The sequence below is a fragment of the Scardinius erythrophthalmus genome (genome assembly GCF_964197995.2).
Source record: "Scardinius erythrophthalmus genome assembly, chromosome: 7".
Taxonomy (NCBI): domain Eukaryota; kingdom Metazoa; phylum Chordata; class Actinopteri; order Cypriniformes; family Leuciscidae; genus Scardinius; species Scardinius erythrophthalmus.
Window position 1 is genome coordinate 18,308,860 of NC_138227.1, and position 13,874 is coordinate 18,322,733.

At 38.2% G+C, this 13,874-nt stretch overlaps 1 protein-coding gene across 2 annotated transcripts in view; it reads right to left on the bottom strand.

The window, feature by feature from the left end:
* The window catches only part of usp32 (ubiquitin specific peptidase 32), a 47,374-nt gene that overhangs the window by 2,956 nt on the left and 30,544 nt on the right, over positions 1 to 13,874 (bottom strand). Inside the window, exons 9-33 of one of the 2 annotated variants that reach the window (XM_081371076.1) lie at positions 13,677 to 13,739; positions 13,371 to 13,454; positions 13,161 to 13,222; positions 12,595 to 12,697; positions 12,074 to 12,263; positions 11,425 to 11,603; positions 10,686 to 10,826; positions 9,740 to 9,857; positions 8,479 to 8,633; positions 7,554 to 7,635; positions 7,351 to 7,425; positions 6,804 to 6,942; positions 6,281 to 6,386; positions 6,007 to 6,180; positions 5,693 to 5,867; positions 5,454 to 5,605; positions 5,257 to 5,368; positions 4,937 to 5,133; positions 3,940 to 4,124; positions 3,127 to 3,213; positions 2,918 to 3,038; positions 2,078 to 2,269; positions 805 to 1,057; positions 304 to 725; positions 121 to 213 (exon numbers count right to left, since the gene is read on the bottom strand). In XM_081371076.1, the coding sequence (XP_081227202.1) occupies positions 121 to 213; positions 304 to 725; positions 805 to 1,057; positions 2,078 to 2,269; positions 2,918 to 3,038; positions 3,127 to 3,213; positions 3,940 to 4,124; positions 4,937 to 5,133; positions 5,257 to 5,368; positions 5,454 to 5,605; positions 5,693 to 5,867; positions 6,007 to 6,180; positions 6,281 to 6,386; positions 6,804 to 6,942; positions 7,351 to 7,425; positions 7,554 to 7,635; positions 8,479 to 8,633; positions 9,740 to 9,857; positions 10,686 to 10,826; positions 11,425 to 11,603; positions 12,074 to 12,263; positions 12,595 to 12,697; positions 13,161 to 13,222; positions 13,371 to 13,454; positions 13,677 to 13,739 (3,660 nt within the window). Of the gene's footprint in view, positions 1 to 120; positions 214 to 303; positions 726 to 804; positions 1,058 to 2,077; positions 2,270 to 2,917; positions 3,039 to 3,126; positions 3,214 to 3,939; positions 4,125 to 4,936; positions 5,134 to 5,256; positions 5,369 to 5,453; positions 5,606 to 5,692; positions 5,868 to 6,006; positions 6,181 to 6,280; positions 6,387 to 6,803; positions 6,943 to 7,350; positions 7,426 to 7,553; positions 7,636 to 8,478; positions 8,634 to 9,697; positions 9,858 to 10,685; positions 10,827 to 11,424; positions 11,604 to 12,073; positions 12,264 to 12,594; positions 12,698 to 13,160; positions 13,223 to 13,370; positions 13,455 to 13,676; positions 13,740 to 13,874 lie in introns of both variants that reach the window. The other variant, XM_081371075.1, reaches the window with a different exon arrangement.

Consider the following 13,874-nt stretch of genomic DNA (forward strand, 5'->3'; position numbering starts at 1 on the left):
TTGACATCTATACTTCGTTGTCCAAGAATATTCCATCCTTGCAGAAATATATGTGCAGTAAGAGTGTCAAATTAAAGAAACCCCTGAGATGTCAAAGAATAAACAGAGTTGGGATCTTACCTTGCAGCTGCTGTCATTGTAACAGTACCATTTTTCATTGGGGTTTTTAGCATAAGTCACATAGTGCCCCCCTCCCATTATTCCTGAATGGCACTTAAAAGAAAAACAACAATTAAGGTGTCAGAAAGGCTTTTTACAAAAGGAATCATTACACATTGAAACATGTAGAGAAGAATCACTTACTGAGATTGCATATAAATTGTACAGAGGCTCCAGGCAGATGTCATTTCTTTGGTGAGGGGTGTCCAGGTCTGTGCTGACCTCTGAGTGTCCATTACTCTGACTGCTGTCTTGTCCCAGTCCATTCACCATGATGGCATCGCAGTCGCTGCTTGAGGCGTCCAGTGACCAGGTGTCTTGCCCATTTGCATCAGATGGCATCTGATTCTCCCCGTCCGTCACTGTGCCCTGCTCCGACTCGGTCTCGCTCTCCTTGCTATTGCTACAGGCATCCAGGTTTTCTTTGCTGTTGCAGAGTCGATGCCTACTGCCCAGCTGTGGAAGACGCAGACGCCCCTGTTTCCGTCCTGTATTTTTGGGGCTGCTGCCAGGGCTGCTGTTTCTGCTCAATGGGCTGCACACCCTCCTGATAGAGCACGGGGTGCCTAAAACAACACCGCAGTGGTTAGAGAATCTCAAGCAGTGTTCATTTAAAAGGTCTGCAAATAGAGAAGAGAGACAGACCTTTGCCAGAGGTGGGAGGACTGGCCACAGTAGTAGTGGAGATGGAGGACATGGAGGAGTCTCCTCTCTCCAGCCTCTGGAGCTCCTCTACCAGGCATTCGCTCTGGAGGCTCTGCAAGCTGCCCATGCTCTGAGCTACCTCCCGTGGGGTCAGGAATGCACTGGGGTCAAAGCTCTCGCGTGGAAACTTCACAATCTTCTGAGACTTAATCCACCGACCATTGACAAACTGGAAGCGTTTCAAATGCACAATCTGAAAAAACATGTAACCAAATGTTACAAAGGGCAACTTGCTTAAAATGACATTTATCTTATACAGTATGTTAAATGTAGCTTATTTAGCTCAAAAGATCTAAAACTATATAATAATAAACATAAATAAAAATATGTATTTTTAAAGATTTTATTAAAAAAATTAATTATATTTTATCAGATTAAATGAGCTAAAAGGGCACACTTTAAATCAGCCATTACTCCAGTCTTCGGTGTCACATGATCCTTCAGAAATCTTTCTAATAGGCTGATTTGATACTGAGTTATCATCATTGTTGGAAACAGTTGTGCTGCTTCATATATTTTTGGGAACCTGTAATACATTTTCAGGATTCATTAAAAAAGTTAAAAAGAACAGCATTTATTCAAAATATAAATCTTTTCTAACAATATAAATCTTTACTATCACTATCACTAACTGCTTTTACTATCAATTTGACACATCCTATTAAAAAGAAGAATGATTTTTTTTTTTTTTTTACTGACCCCAAACTTTTGAACGGCAGTGAATCTATTTGATCTATTCCTATATCTATTTTTATTTAAAATAAATGCTGTTCTTTTTTAACTTTTTATTCATCAAAGAATCCTCAAATAAGGTTATCACGTTATAAAAAAAATATATTAAGCAGCACAACTGTTTCTAACATTGATAATAAATCAGCATATTAGACTGATTTCTGAAGGATCATGTGACAGACATGACACTGAAGACTGGAGTGACGGCTGATGAAAATTCAGCTTTGCGTCACAGAAATAATTAATAAATAAAGTATATTAAAATAGAAAACCATTATTTTAAATTGTAATATTTCATTACTGTATTTTTGTTTAAATAAATGCAGGCTTGATGAGCAGAATTGACTTCTTTCAAAAACATAAAAAAAAATTTAATGTTTCCAAACTTTTGACCAGTACTATATATACACGCATTTATATATATATTTTATTTAATTTAATTTTTCAGAGAAGGAGGAAACAAATCATTTGGGTTTCTAACCAGTACGGGAGGCAGCCTCCAGAGGTCCAGCTTCTTGGTGGCCAGGCGGTGGGTCTTACACTTGGAGCAGTAATAGAGCTCATCCTCCCCTAACTCTTCTTCACTGGTGAAGGCTTTCAAACAGCTGTCCAGACTGATAGGCTCTGCCTGAGCACGCCGACTCTGCTCAACACTGGGATGCTCTTCCACTATCTGCTCCACATAAACATCAGCAACTAATTACTTGACAGACACAGTAACAGAATGAAATGATACCTACCCCAAATCACTAAGAGCTTTGGACCTATTTAAAAGATTTAGAACTAGAATGTTATTACATTTGAAGGCATTTCTTTTTAATGCACAATTAAACATTATTTGCAGACTCATCGTACGTTATAAAAAGGTCAGTTCTGGTCTGCAATGCACCATAAAAGTGGTGCAAAAACCATGGGATTTTATTTTGTCATCTCCAATTTTAAACAACTTATTTACTATGACTCTGCAGTAGAGTATGTAATCAGAAAGTGTATTTTGCAAGTAGTAAATGATAGATAATAATTAGCAGTTTATATCAGGAGCTCTTGCTAGAGGTAAAATAGAGGCAGCAGACCCAGAAAACAATTAATCATTCAATATGATTTTAATGGATTTCTCAGCTGTGATGTGAGATGAAAGCAAATCTCTTCACAGGGAACGACAGCACTAGCAGATTAATCATTATGTGTACATCAAGTCCTGCAGTGCAGCATCAGACTGGATCCAGTATAGAAGGATAGACTGTCACAAAGCAACAACCCACTGACTGAATATGCTGCTTTTATGGCCTTTAAAATCTGTAAACATCTGTAAAGCACGTACTCTTTCCTGAGAGGTCTGGTAGCGAAGGTGCAGGGCTGTGGGGTCCCAGTCTACAGCAATGTAGGCATTTCCCAAAGATGCTCTGTCTTCATTACAGTCCACTGTGCAGCCTCTGCAGAACCTGGCAAAGTCACGACAACCCTTGTCAGTCACGACAGCCCACAGTGTGAGATATGTACATGCACAAGCGCTGAACTCAAATGCCTTACCTGTACCAGGGACACCAGGCACAGGAATTACCATCTTTCTGCACCACCCGCAGAGTGAAGGGGTATTGGTAGCCCATACTGTCATCACTGGAAGAGAACATCACATGTCACATAACAGAGTAAAGGAACTCTACCTTACAGATGTGCACAGGGGGCCAAAACAACTATTTTTTTTATTGAAGCCTAGAAATGAAAAAATTTAAGTTAAAGTTAAAGAATAAAAAATATTTAACATTCTGCACTATTTTCTAGGTCACTAATGGCCATGTGAACTGAAATAAGGAACTAAAAGAACTGTGAAATTCAATTGTTATTATGATGCTATCATTTGCATTAATTTGTATTAAATCTGAAAAATGAAAAATAGAATAAATTTCATTAGGTCTTGTATAAAGTATCCAATAGCTAACAGTACATTTGTCACTGAGGGAAATAGGATACATTATCGTTCAAAAGGTTTGGTAAAGCAGAAAATCAGCACATTGATTGAATGATTTCTGGAAGAATCATGTGACACTGAATACTGGAGTAATAATGTTGAAAATGTAGCTTTGCCATAACAGGAATAAAATACATTTTAAAATATATATTAATATAAAAAAATGTAATATAATTTACCAAAATTACTGTTTTTACAATACTGTAAATTCATGTATTTTTGATCAAATGCAGCCTTGGCCTTAGCATTTGAGACTCCTTTCAAAAAATCTTGATGAACCCAAACCTTTGACTGGTGTACTGGTGTACCCCTGTATGTAAACATCCAAACTAATGATCAACATCAATACGCTGTGAGCTACAGATGCCACTGACCAGTCTTGAGCGTGGTTGCTGGCTTCCTGTGGGGGCAGAGGGCTGGCAAGTCGGGACACCTGGATCCACACGGCATCATACAGGTCCTTTTTACTTGTGTGCACAGTGCACGGCACAATAAGCGGCATGCCAAACAGACTGGGCCTGTTCTTCTGAGAGGACAGGAAGTACAGCTCCGTCCGCATCTGAGGAGAAAGACCGGACACTTAGGGTGCTTATGACCATCATGTTACAGGGTTAGTTCACCCAAATATTTAAATAAAATTGTCATCAATTACTCACCCTCATGTCATTCCAAACCCATAAGACTTTCGTTCATCTTCGAAACACAAATGAAAATATTTTTTTTATTCAATCTGATTTCTGTCCCTTCTTTGACAGTCCATGCAACTACCACTCACAGAGATTGTAAAACTAATCCAATATGAATCAAGCAGTTTAGTCCAAATTTTCTGAAGAGACTGGATCACTTTATATGATGAAAATTTTGAATTTAGGCTTTTCTTCACATATAAACATTGATCAGCGAACATAAACAGAAGCTCAACCATACTTGCTCGACGCGTGAACCGAACCTCAGTGGTTCTTGCAGAAGCTCAAACGTGCTGCGTAACACATGAGAATGAACCTCATTGGTTCTCGCACATCAAGCAAGCATGCTTGAGCTTCCATTTGCCATATCTGATGTGTGTGTTGATAAATTGTTATGTTAAAAAAGGTCTAAATTAAATCTGTTCACCATATAAAGCAATTGTATCTCTTCAGAAAATTTGGATTAAGCTGCTCGATTCATATGTATTAGTTTTACGTTCTCTTTATGAACTTTTTGAAGAGTCAAAATGGTAGTTCCATGGACTGTTTAATGGAGGGACAACATCTCAGATTTCATAACAATATCTTCATTTGTGTTTCGAAGATGAGTAATTGATGACTATTATTATAATTATTTTTTTTTTCATTTTTTCAGTCCAACAGTGAATATGAAGTGAATGCTCACCATCTTTCTGTGCATGGCAATGATGTAGCCAATGAAGGGGCTGTCTTGCACCGTCACAGCATGGCCATTAGGGATACCATTGGCAAGGGGCTTCTCGGGGGTACAGGGGACCACTGTGCTGGGCATGCCATTGGGAATTAGGCCAGACTTTCCAATGTGATTGTTTCCTGCTGTCCCGTTGGCTGTAGGTGTTTTTTCTAAAAAAAAATTTTTTTTTTTTTTTTAATTAATAATAATATGGGTCAATGGCAAATAAGGGTGTCCATGATAAAGCAAAACTTCTCTTTTAAGGACCAAGAGAAAGAAGAATCAATCATTACCTGTTTGCACTGGAGAGGTGACTGAGGTGGGTGAGCCAGGCACAGGGATTTCAAATGCACAGAGGAAGCAGTTCACAGAGTGTCGCACCTTCTGGTTGTCCTGAGGAAAGTTCTAGATCAAAGAGAAGCATTTGTTTAAAAGCCAGGCCACTTGGATTGTCTCAACAACAGTGTCTGATGTGGTGAGTTGAGCTGACCTTGATGTTGGATGTATGAACCTCAGCCAGTAGGATCTGCTCAGGTTTCAGGTTGCACAGCTCGCTCAGCTGTTTCTTCAGGCCCATGTACTTCTCATCCATGTTGAGACGGAGCCCGTAACGCACCGGAGTAGAACCGTCAAGTTTGATAACTGCAAATCAAAAAAGCTTTTATGTGAGACTGCTGTACCTGCTGATGAATTTTAAAATGTTTATGTTTTCTTTCTGCTTGGCTTTACCTGTGATTTCTAAGTGCATGGAGCTGTCCATGGGCAGCGGCAACGATAGAAAGTTAAAGGGGTCGAAGCGGGCGCTGATGTGGCCGCAGGTCTTGCACTTCACCTGGGACCTGAGCTGCCCATGGAAGAGGTCCACCACAATTGAACGATTTCTCCGCAAATGGTTTTCCCAGGCCTGTGAAAGAGAAACACGCAGATGTCCTCAGGGTGAAGAAATGACTTTTCATCAGTGTGTCCATATAGGTTCATTTAAGAGTGCTGAGCTGATGTATTGAGCCTGGCAGGGGCTGAAAAACAGGAGTTTTGACACTAACCTCTGTGGCTACTTCATGATCTGGCCGTCCATCACTATCCTTGAGCTCCACGTATGGCTTCTCGTGCACGCGATTCAAGTCTTCATGAAGCCCATCCAAGAGAAATGCCAAGAGCTCCTGGGAGTCTTGCTGCTGGAAGCCATTGAATCTCGGTGCATACTTTGCTATTGTCCACTACAAAAATGTTTTGTAAAAAATGGCATAAGAATTTTAATGTAAACATTTGGGTTTGATGCTCATAATTTCAGAGATAACTGAGAATTTCAAAACCCACCCTGAGTTTTAGAGGTGCAACGTTCTTCTGGGTGCCGCTCCAGAGTTCCTGTACCAAATCACCATAGCATTTGGCCATGTGACCACGCATTCCTATCGGATTGGTTCTGTCAAGGCAAGACAGCTCATTGGTCAAGAAGTATGATAGTGACCCATACAAAAGTTTCCAACTTTTCCTTTAAGTATAAAGGTGCATCACAGTAGCTGCGTTTTGGAATTTCGTGGGCAAAAGAGTTCCATTGTCCATTCTTAATGGTCGATGCATCAAGCACTCCTCACACAGAAGTCACTTTTAAATCAAGCAACTTTCTGTTGGTCAACATGGCGTCACCAACTCAAACACCCAAATACACAAACACACTTTTTCGCCCTCGTGTGAAACTCATGCTCGTGTGGATTCCTGTTGAAATGATTGGATGGATTTCGCCCACAAAATTTTTCAGAGCAACAGTAAATGTGAATGCTTAACTAAGTAGTTACAAGTGGTTTTGGTATTTAAAAAGGCACTGGTCATATTTCCTTACCTGTTAAGCTCATAAAGGTGTCGCCCCGAGATGAAGTACTCAGTGAGGGGCTTGGTATTGCTTACACACTGAATACTGGAGTTCATGAAGCATGTGTTACCCAGGTTACTCAAACCTGTGGCACCTTTCTCAGTAGGAACTGCAAGAGAAATGGGACAAAATTTGTAAAATAGTTAAGAGAGACTGAAGGTTTGGACTTCACAGGCACAACCACTTGAGTACTATCTCCATGAAGTTCAATTACTCAGGATTTCATAGAGTTCGACAGCAACAGTGAGTCTTTAAATGTCAAAGCTGATATCTGTCTTGATTTGGCTTTTATATTGCTTTGTTATGTAATTGCTTCTTGGACTCTTGCTACTTTTGTTCCTGTGTTAATAATCTACTTGATATCTGCTTTGATACAAGAAACCGGTCTAAAGAATTGTATTATAGTGCCATCTAGGTAAGGTCAAACTTAGATAAACATTCTGGCATTTGTAGATGGTTTGGCCAGCCTCCAATTTGCATAGATTTTTCCAACACTTTCCAAGAACTCTGACATTACCTTTGTGTCTGTCGATTTTGCTGCTGTTTGCAATGAAAGACATTTCCTCTGGCCAGCTCATATCTTTGTTTCGAACTGGAGAAAGGGAAAGATATCTTAATAATTTTTCCTTTTCCATCAGTATGGTCATGCATGCTTTGCAATTTTATCCACACTGCTCAGCAAATGTGAAATGAGATAAAACTTTAAAGTCACAGACATACCCTCAATGACTAAGTGCTGTTCGTCTTGAATTTTCAAACTTTCTAAAGTGTGATCTTCATCGTCCAGGAGAGTGAGGTAATTCTGATAAAAAAGACAATATAAAACAAGATTAGCATACAGTATAAATGTATGCATCATGAATTTTTATGATATTCATTTCTTTGGGAAATATATTAATTCAGCCTTGGTGAGCATAAGAGACTTATTTAAAAAACATACAAAATCTTCTTTTGAACAGTAGTGTGCATAAGACCTCTAATAACTGGTAGAATTAACATTTTACAGATTTCAAATTTACTGTCCTTCTTTAACAGGAAAATGGAGCAAAAATTGAGGGATCATCCTGTACTGCACATTTCTGTCCAATCAAATGCTCTCTTTAAAGTTTTTTTAAAAAAAGAAATCAAATTTAAATTCATGTCCCAGTTAGACTTAATGTTGTCACATTTGTCCAGTTAAATAAAGATTTTTTTAATTTATTTCATGAAATTTATTTTATTGTTTAATATTTATTTATTTTATATTTAATTCAGTTAAATATTGTGCCTTGTTAATTTACCAGAGTTTAACTGTTATGGTTAGGTGTGTGTGTGTTGTTAGTTACATTTAAAATGTGTTTTTAGGCTCCACTAGTTGTGATGTTTTGTTTTAACAGTTGATGGAGTTTTATAAGGCTAATAAAAAGCTGACCGAATGTGTCATTTGTGGTGCTACTGTGCTAGCATTACTTTATCTTAAGGTCGGCTTAATTAAACACAATGCATTATATGTGTTATTCTGAACGTTTAACATAGCCCTAATGTTTGTGCAATTTTTGTGCAGGCGGGAGTGGAACACACATGTTGTGGGAGAGGGCGGTAATGGTCAGAAATTCAGAGGGAGCGGGATTAAGAAAACAGTCCCGCGCAGGGCTCTAGTACCCACCTCACTATTGTAGAGCCAGAGGCGCATGTCCTCTTCTTTTATGCGTAACCTCTGGGACAGGTAATCATGAATGTCTTTAATGGTGCCCATCCTGCTGAAACAGCCCGTGTATGCCAGCACTCGCTTCAGAGGGGCGTTCGGAGAAGGAACATTTCCTGTGTTGGGAACGAAGCACCTTTTAGCATTCTCTTTGTCACATGCAAAAAACATTTACACATTTTAAATACAACCTTTTATCGTAGTTCCACCAGCTGTGTTGTTATATATATCTTCAAAAATGAACATTAAAGAAATCATGGAGTATGTAAATGTAATTTAACTTACTATGCTAAATTAGTAAAGTAATAATTTTATGGTTTCATTTTAATGATGAGAAATGTGAAGATCCAGTCCATTCCATCCATATAGCCTAGCATGCATGCTATTAAATCAACACAGATGTCACAAGGAGCACACAGATCAATATATAACATACACAGCACCAATACCTGATTGACAGACTGAGGATTAGTTGTAAGGTAGCAGCAAGAAAGGGCAAAGGTCATTTTCAAAAGGGAACATTCATCAAATCATTAGTTTGGGTGATTTAAAAAAATAAAAAATAAAATAAAAATCAAGCCAATTTTTAATTAGTCCAGTCTTGTGAAAAAATAAAAATACATATAAGATTCATACAGCAATTATTGATTTCATAGAAGACAAATGATTTGAGACAAAAAAATAAAAATAAAATAAAAAATTGGTAAGATTGCAAAGCCAAAAATTACAGGAAATCAGCCAGAGAGCGCTTATCTTTACCCACACCAAACAGTCTTCTGAGCCAGACAGCCATGACTGAGTGACATACAATATTTCTAGTCTCGAAAACTTAAATATCTGGATTCATTTTTTTAAAATGTATTCAACATGGTTTTATAGCTGTCATGGATTACATTATAGTTTTGTGTGAGCAAAATGTAGCATTTAACAAAAAATATAAAATATTTAATATAACCAATGTCATTTTATATATTTTATGTTTTCTTTTGTTTTTTATTATTATTTTCTATTCTAGGCCGAACTCAGAAGATGACTCTGGGTGTTGGCAACAGGATTTGGCTCTTTAGTAATCCAGACAGGTCGTTTTGCTGAGACCGTGCTGGATGCATTTTAGGAGATTAGAGAAACTGGTCAAGGCGGAGGTGGAGGGAGCCTCTCTCTTGCTGCAGGCTTACGTTACCTCGGGGCATATGTGGAGGGAACATTCGCAGGCTGCTCATACCCATATTGACCCAGATGTTAGACTGAGGACTGCGTGTGGCCGGTTGCTGTCGCAGGAACAGAAGGTAGCGGGGGAAGAGCTCTAGCTCTGGGTGAAGTGTGACTGTAGACATGATGACCTGAAAGAAGAAAAAAAGACACAGTATAAGCACAATGTACAGAGAAGAATGTAAAATGTTTAAAACAAGCTTGACTACAGTGGTGCAACTGCTTAAGAGAGAAGCTAAATTTGGCTGAATCAAACTGAATTAGAAGTTCACAGGCTAGATTCAGGCGACATTTTAAAGCTCTTTTCATGGTCATTCCTCAGTCAAATTTATAAACCCCTACTGCATACATTATGACAAAAAAGGTTGATTTACTGTGAAATTTATATCATTACCAAAGTCAAAACCTTTTTTTAATTTAGAAAATTAATACTTGGAGAGGGGTCCTTTTAAGGTACAGTGTCAAAATCATTAAATAATATTTGTAATTACATTTAGTTGATAATTTTTGACTAATATACGATTTTACTAATATAAAAAATAGAGATAAAAGATATATAACAAAAAAAATTATGCAATTTTTTGGTTCATAATGTAAAATATTTTTTAATTTAAATCACCTCCAGAATGTAACCTTTTTACTGATTATCTGACAACATCTCTTCATTATTAACCATTTTAAGGCCATCTAATATGAATTATGTGCTACTAAAGTGAAGAAAATGAGTCTGATACCCAGAGGCAACACTGTCCAACAGAGGAATCAAAATCAAATCGAATCAGAATCAAAATAGCCAAGCATAATCTGTATTCAGGAAACAGGTTTAGTAATATCTGACACAGTTCATGTGACACCTCATGTCACATCATCAAGATTGTGTGTCGAAGCAAAAAAGCCAGAGCAAATAGCATTCATTGAAGCACAAATTAAGTGCCTATGTTGGGACATGGAATACATACCGGTCGGGGGAGGCTGACGTTGGCCCCATACCAGTGATAAAGTGCCCTCCATACCGGCTCTGGCACAGTCTCAAAGTCCCGGCTAGCCAACAGCTGTTGGGACTTCTTCAGCCGCCCTCCCTCCATAGTCAACGTGGGTGCCTAGACAAAGCGGAGTCACACAATCAAGGGGAGTTCATATTGACAGCAATTTGCAATGATAAATTGTAGTGACCTCCAGTGAATAAATCACAGGTGGTGTAAGCGTCCTTCACCCTGCTCTTTTCTTGTTGACTGTGAGAGTGGGAGGTTGGATGAAGGGGTGGACAGGACCAAAAAGGTCCCTTTTTGTACTTTACAGCTGCAATGTATTGTGTTGTGTAAAGAAAGAATCTGATAATACTGAACATTTTATTCTTACATAACTGCAAATGTGTTTGTGACAAGCCATTACTGAAGCAAGCAGTTTCGTACAAAATGCTTTTAGCTTCATTTCAGCTTCATTTTCTAGAACACAAATGTTACAGACCATTTCTCACAGGATTCATTTGTTCAAGGTGATTTTAATTTCAAAAAGGAAACTTTAATGTAGTTTTGAGCTATCCAAAGCTATAATTAGATAGAATAAAAGACAAAAAACTTGAAGGTGTTATTTCCCCAGCAGGCTGATTCAATGCACTTTGGTAGTTATTTTGATGGGCAAAAGTATTAGCAGTGGCTTCCTGGTTTCAGTGGGTGTTCTGAGCACACGTACACTCACCTTCATGGCCTCAGTGGTCACCAGAGGCTGGTTGTCTATGGCACCGGGCCTCTGCGCGACCATGCTGTTGGGCAAATGGCCATTGGCACTGGAGAAACACTGGTTGTTGTTGTCAGAGACGTTGTGCTGCCGAGCGAAGCAGACGTCTGTGGCAGAAGAACTGATGTGTGGGGTCAGGCCTGAGGATGTGAAAATAAATGCTTTAATGGAGGCTGAACACCTCTTTTCAGCCTTCATGCCTTTTTATTGGACCAGAGCACTACCAAAGTAGAATAACTGGCTGTAGCATTGTTTTTCTGAGAAAAAAGTATGTGAACTTAGTATGTTTCCTAAATATCTGCAAACATATTATGTTATTTTGCTGCTTTAGTACAGTCAAAAAAATAATAATTACATTCAGCACCTTTAAAATTTTTGTGGAAAACGTGATATTTTTTTCCCCAGGATTATTTCATAAATAGAAGGTTCAAAAGAACAGTATTTATTTAAAATGGAAATCTTATGCAACAATATAAATGTCTTTACTGTCACTTTTGATCAATTTAATGCATTCCTACTAAATAAAAGTATTTTTTTCTTCTAATGTATGTGATAACTGCTACGCCACAGCTTTAATCATATTCTTAACAATGACTGAGTGTGTACTTACTGTTACCAATGCTCTCCGAGGCCTCCGATGAGCTGGAGATGTTATCAGGAAATTTTTCCTCTGGGGAACTGGGAGAACGCACAACTATTCCAATTCTGTTCAGGACAGGCTCTATAGGTGCTGTAGACTGAGAACCTCTCATCCCACTGCCCTGAATTGATGGCTGCTCTACGACAATCGACTTATCATCCTGTTTAACACAATATATTGTATATCAAAAAAACACATAAGCTCCTTATTGTCAGTACTTTTTGGCCGGTTGATGTCTGAGAGAAACAAGACCCAGCCTGATATGTGTACTATAAATGGGTCAGATCAGGTTACTGTTTTCTCTGTTGTCCAATTATAATTTGAAAAATGGTCATAATTTAGTTAGTTGTACTCAGTTTGTTTAGATAAGTACATTGTACTGTTTTGTACTATTTTAAAAAAAAGGAAAGGAAAAAAGAAATTTAGATTTATCATGATATGATCCCTTTTCATTGTTATGTAGAGGCTGCATAGACATAAAGCTTACTCACATATCTGACATAGTCTTTCCACTGCTGCCACCACTGCATGGAGATCAGAAACCAGTTCTGACTGGGCTGTAGCCCATGCCTGCTCTCCCGCTCCAGCCAACCCCTGTGCCGTCACACAAAATCATTGTGGATGACAAACAGTCAGTAAAAGAACTATCATATTTATACACAATCACCAAAATAAACCAACAAAACATTCCTTCTGTCATAAGATATCAATAATAAATTTAGGCAGTATAGCCAAACAATAAGACACAATGATGTGGTACAGTATTTATAGTGTCTTTTTGAGCACCAACAGTCCAGCTAGAAAATCTAATTGAAAATGAAATTGTGTTCTCAATCTCTGTCTCATTTTAAACGCTGTTAGAGGCAACGGAGGTACAATGGATCCTTATAAACAGACAAAGTCTAATCATGAGGATCATGGGTGAGTGAAATACAATACAGCCCTCATAAGGCTTGTTTTAAAACATTGAGAAAGTGCTCAGTAGGACGCGTTTGAAAGGAAGCTGAGTTACAGAAAGTGATAGGGTGAGTAAAGAAATGCTGTGTCCTACTCTCACCTAATGATCTGGCCTTCCTCTTCAGGGGTAGCAGGACGCAAGCCCAGGACGATATGACACACCTAATGATCAACAGATTAACAAACCATTTGAGGCCAGAATCAAGATAACAACGTACATACTTTACTGGACTCACTTACAGATTATTGAAGCATTGACGCACTTTGTATTTTGTTACTTTGTCCAAAAATACTGAAGGTAGGTTCTTACCTGAAACAGCAAGTTGAGGAACTCATTGGCGAGGGCACTTTTCACGCTCCATATCTGATAGTCCTCAAGGGTTAAGTGCCCGTGCTGTGAGTAAAACACAAGACAAATGTTTGAGCACAGATGACATACACACATATAATGTCCTTAAATACTGGATCTAAGAAAAACCTGAAAAAAACTGAGGGAAAATGTATTTTGAAACATAACATTTTAATTAAAAGGGAATTTACCGTTTTTGCTGTTGCATCGAATTTGATATCAGCAATGGTGAAAATTAATTGAAATCGATATCTAAAGTCTAATTACTTTTGTTGTGTCGTGCATTTTCAGTATGTCCTCTACAATGTCTGACACGCTGGAATCAAACTCCTGAAACATAGAGATACATAAATCAGGAAGTATCATCATGAAATCTATAACTGACATGAAAGGTCTCTATTAGATGTAAGACATACAATGACAACTCAGGATGCACAAATCAATAATGAATTGATTTGAGTTTAA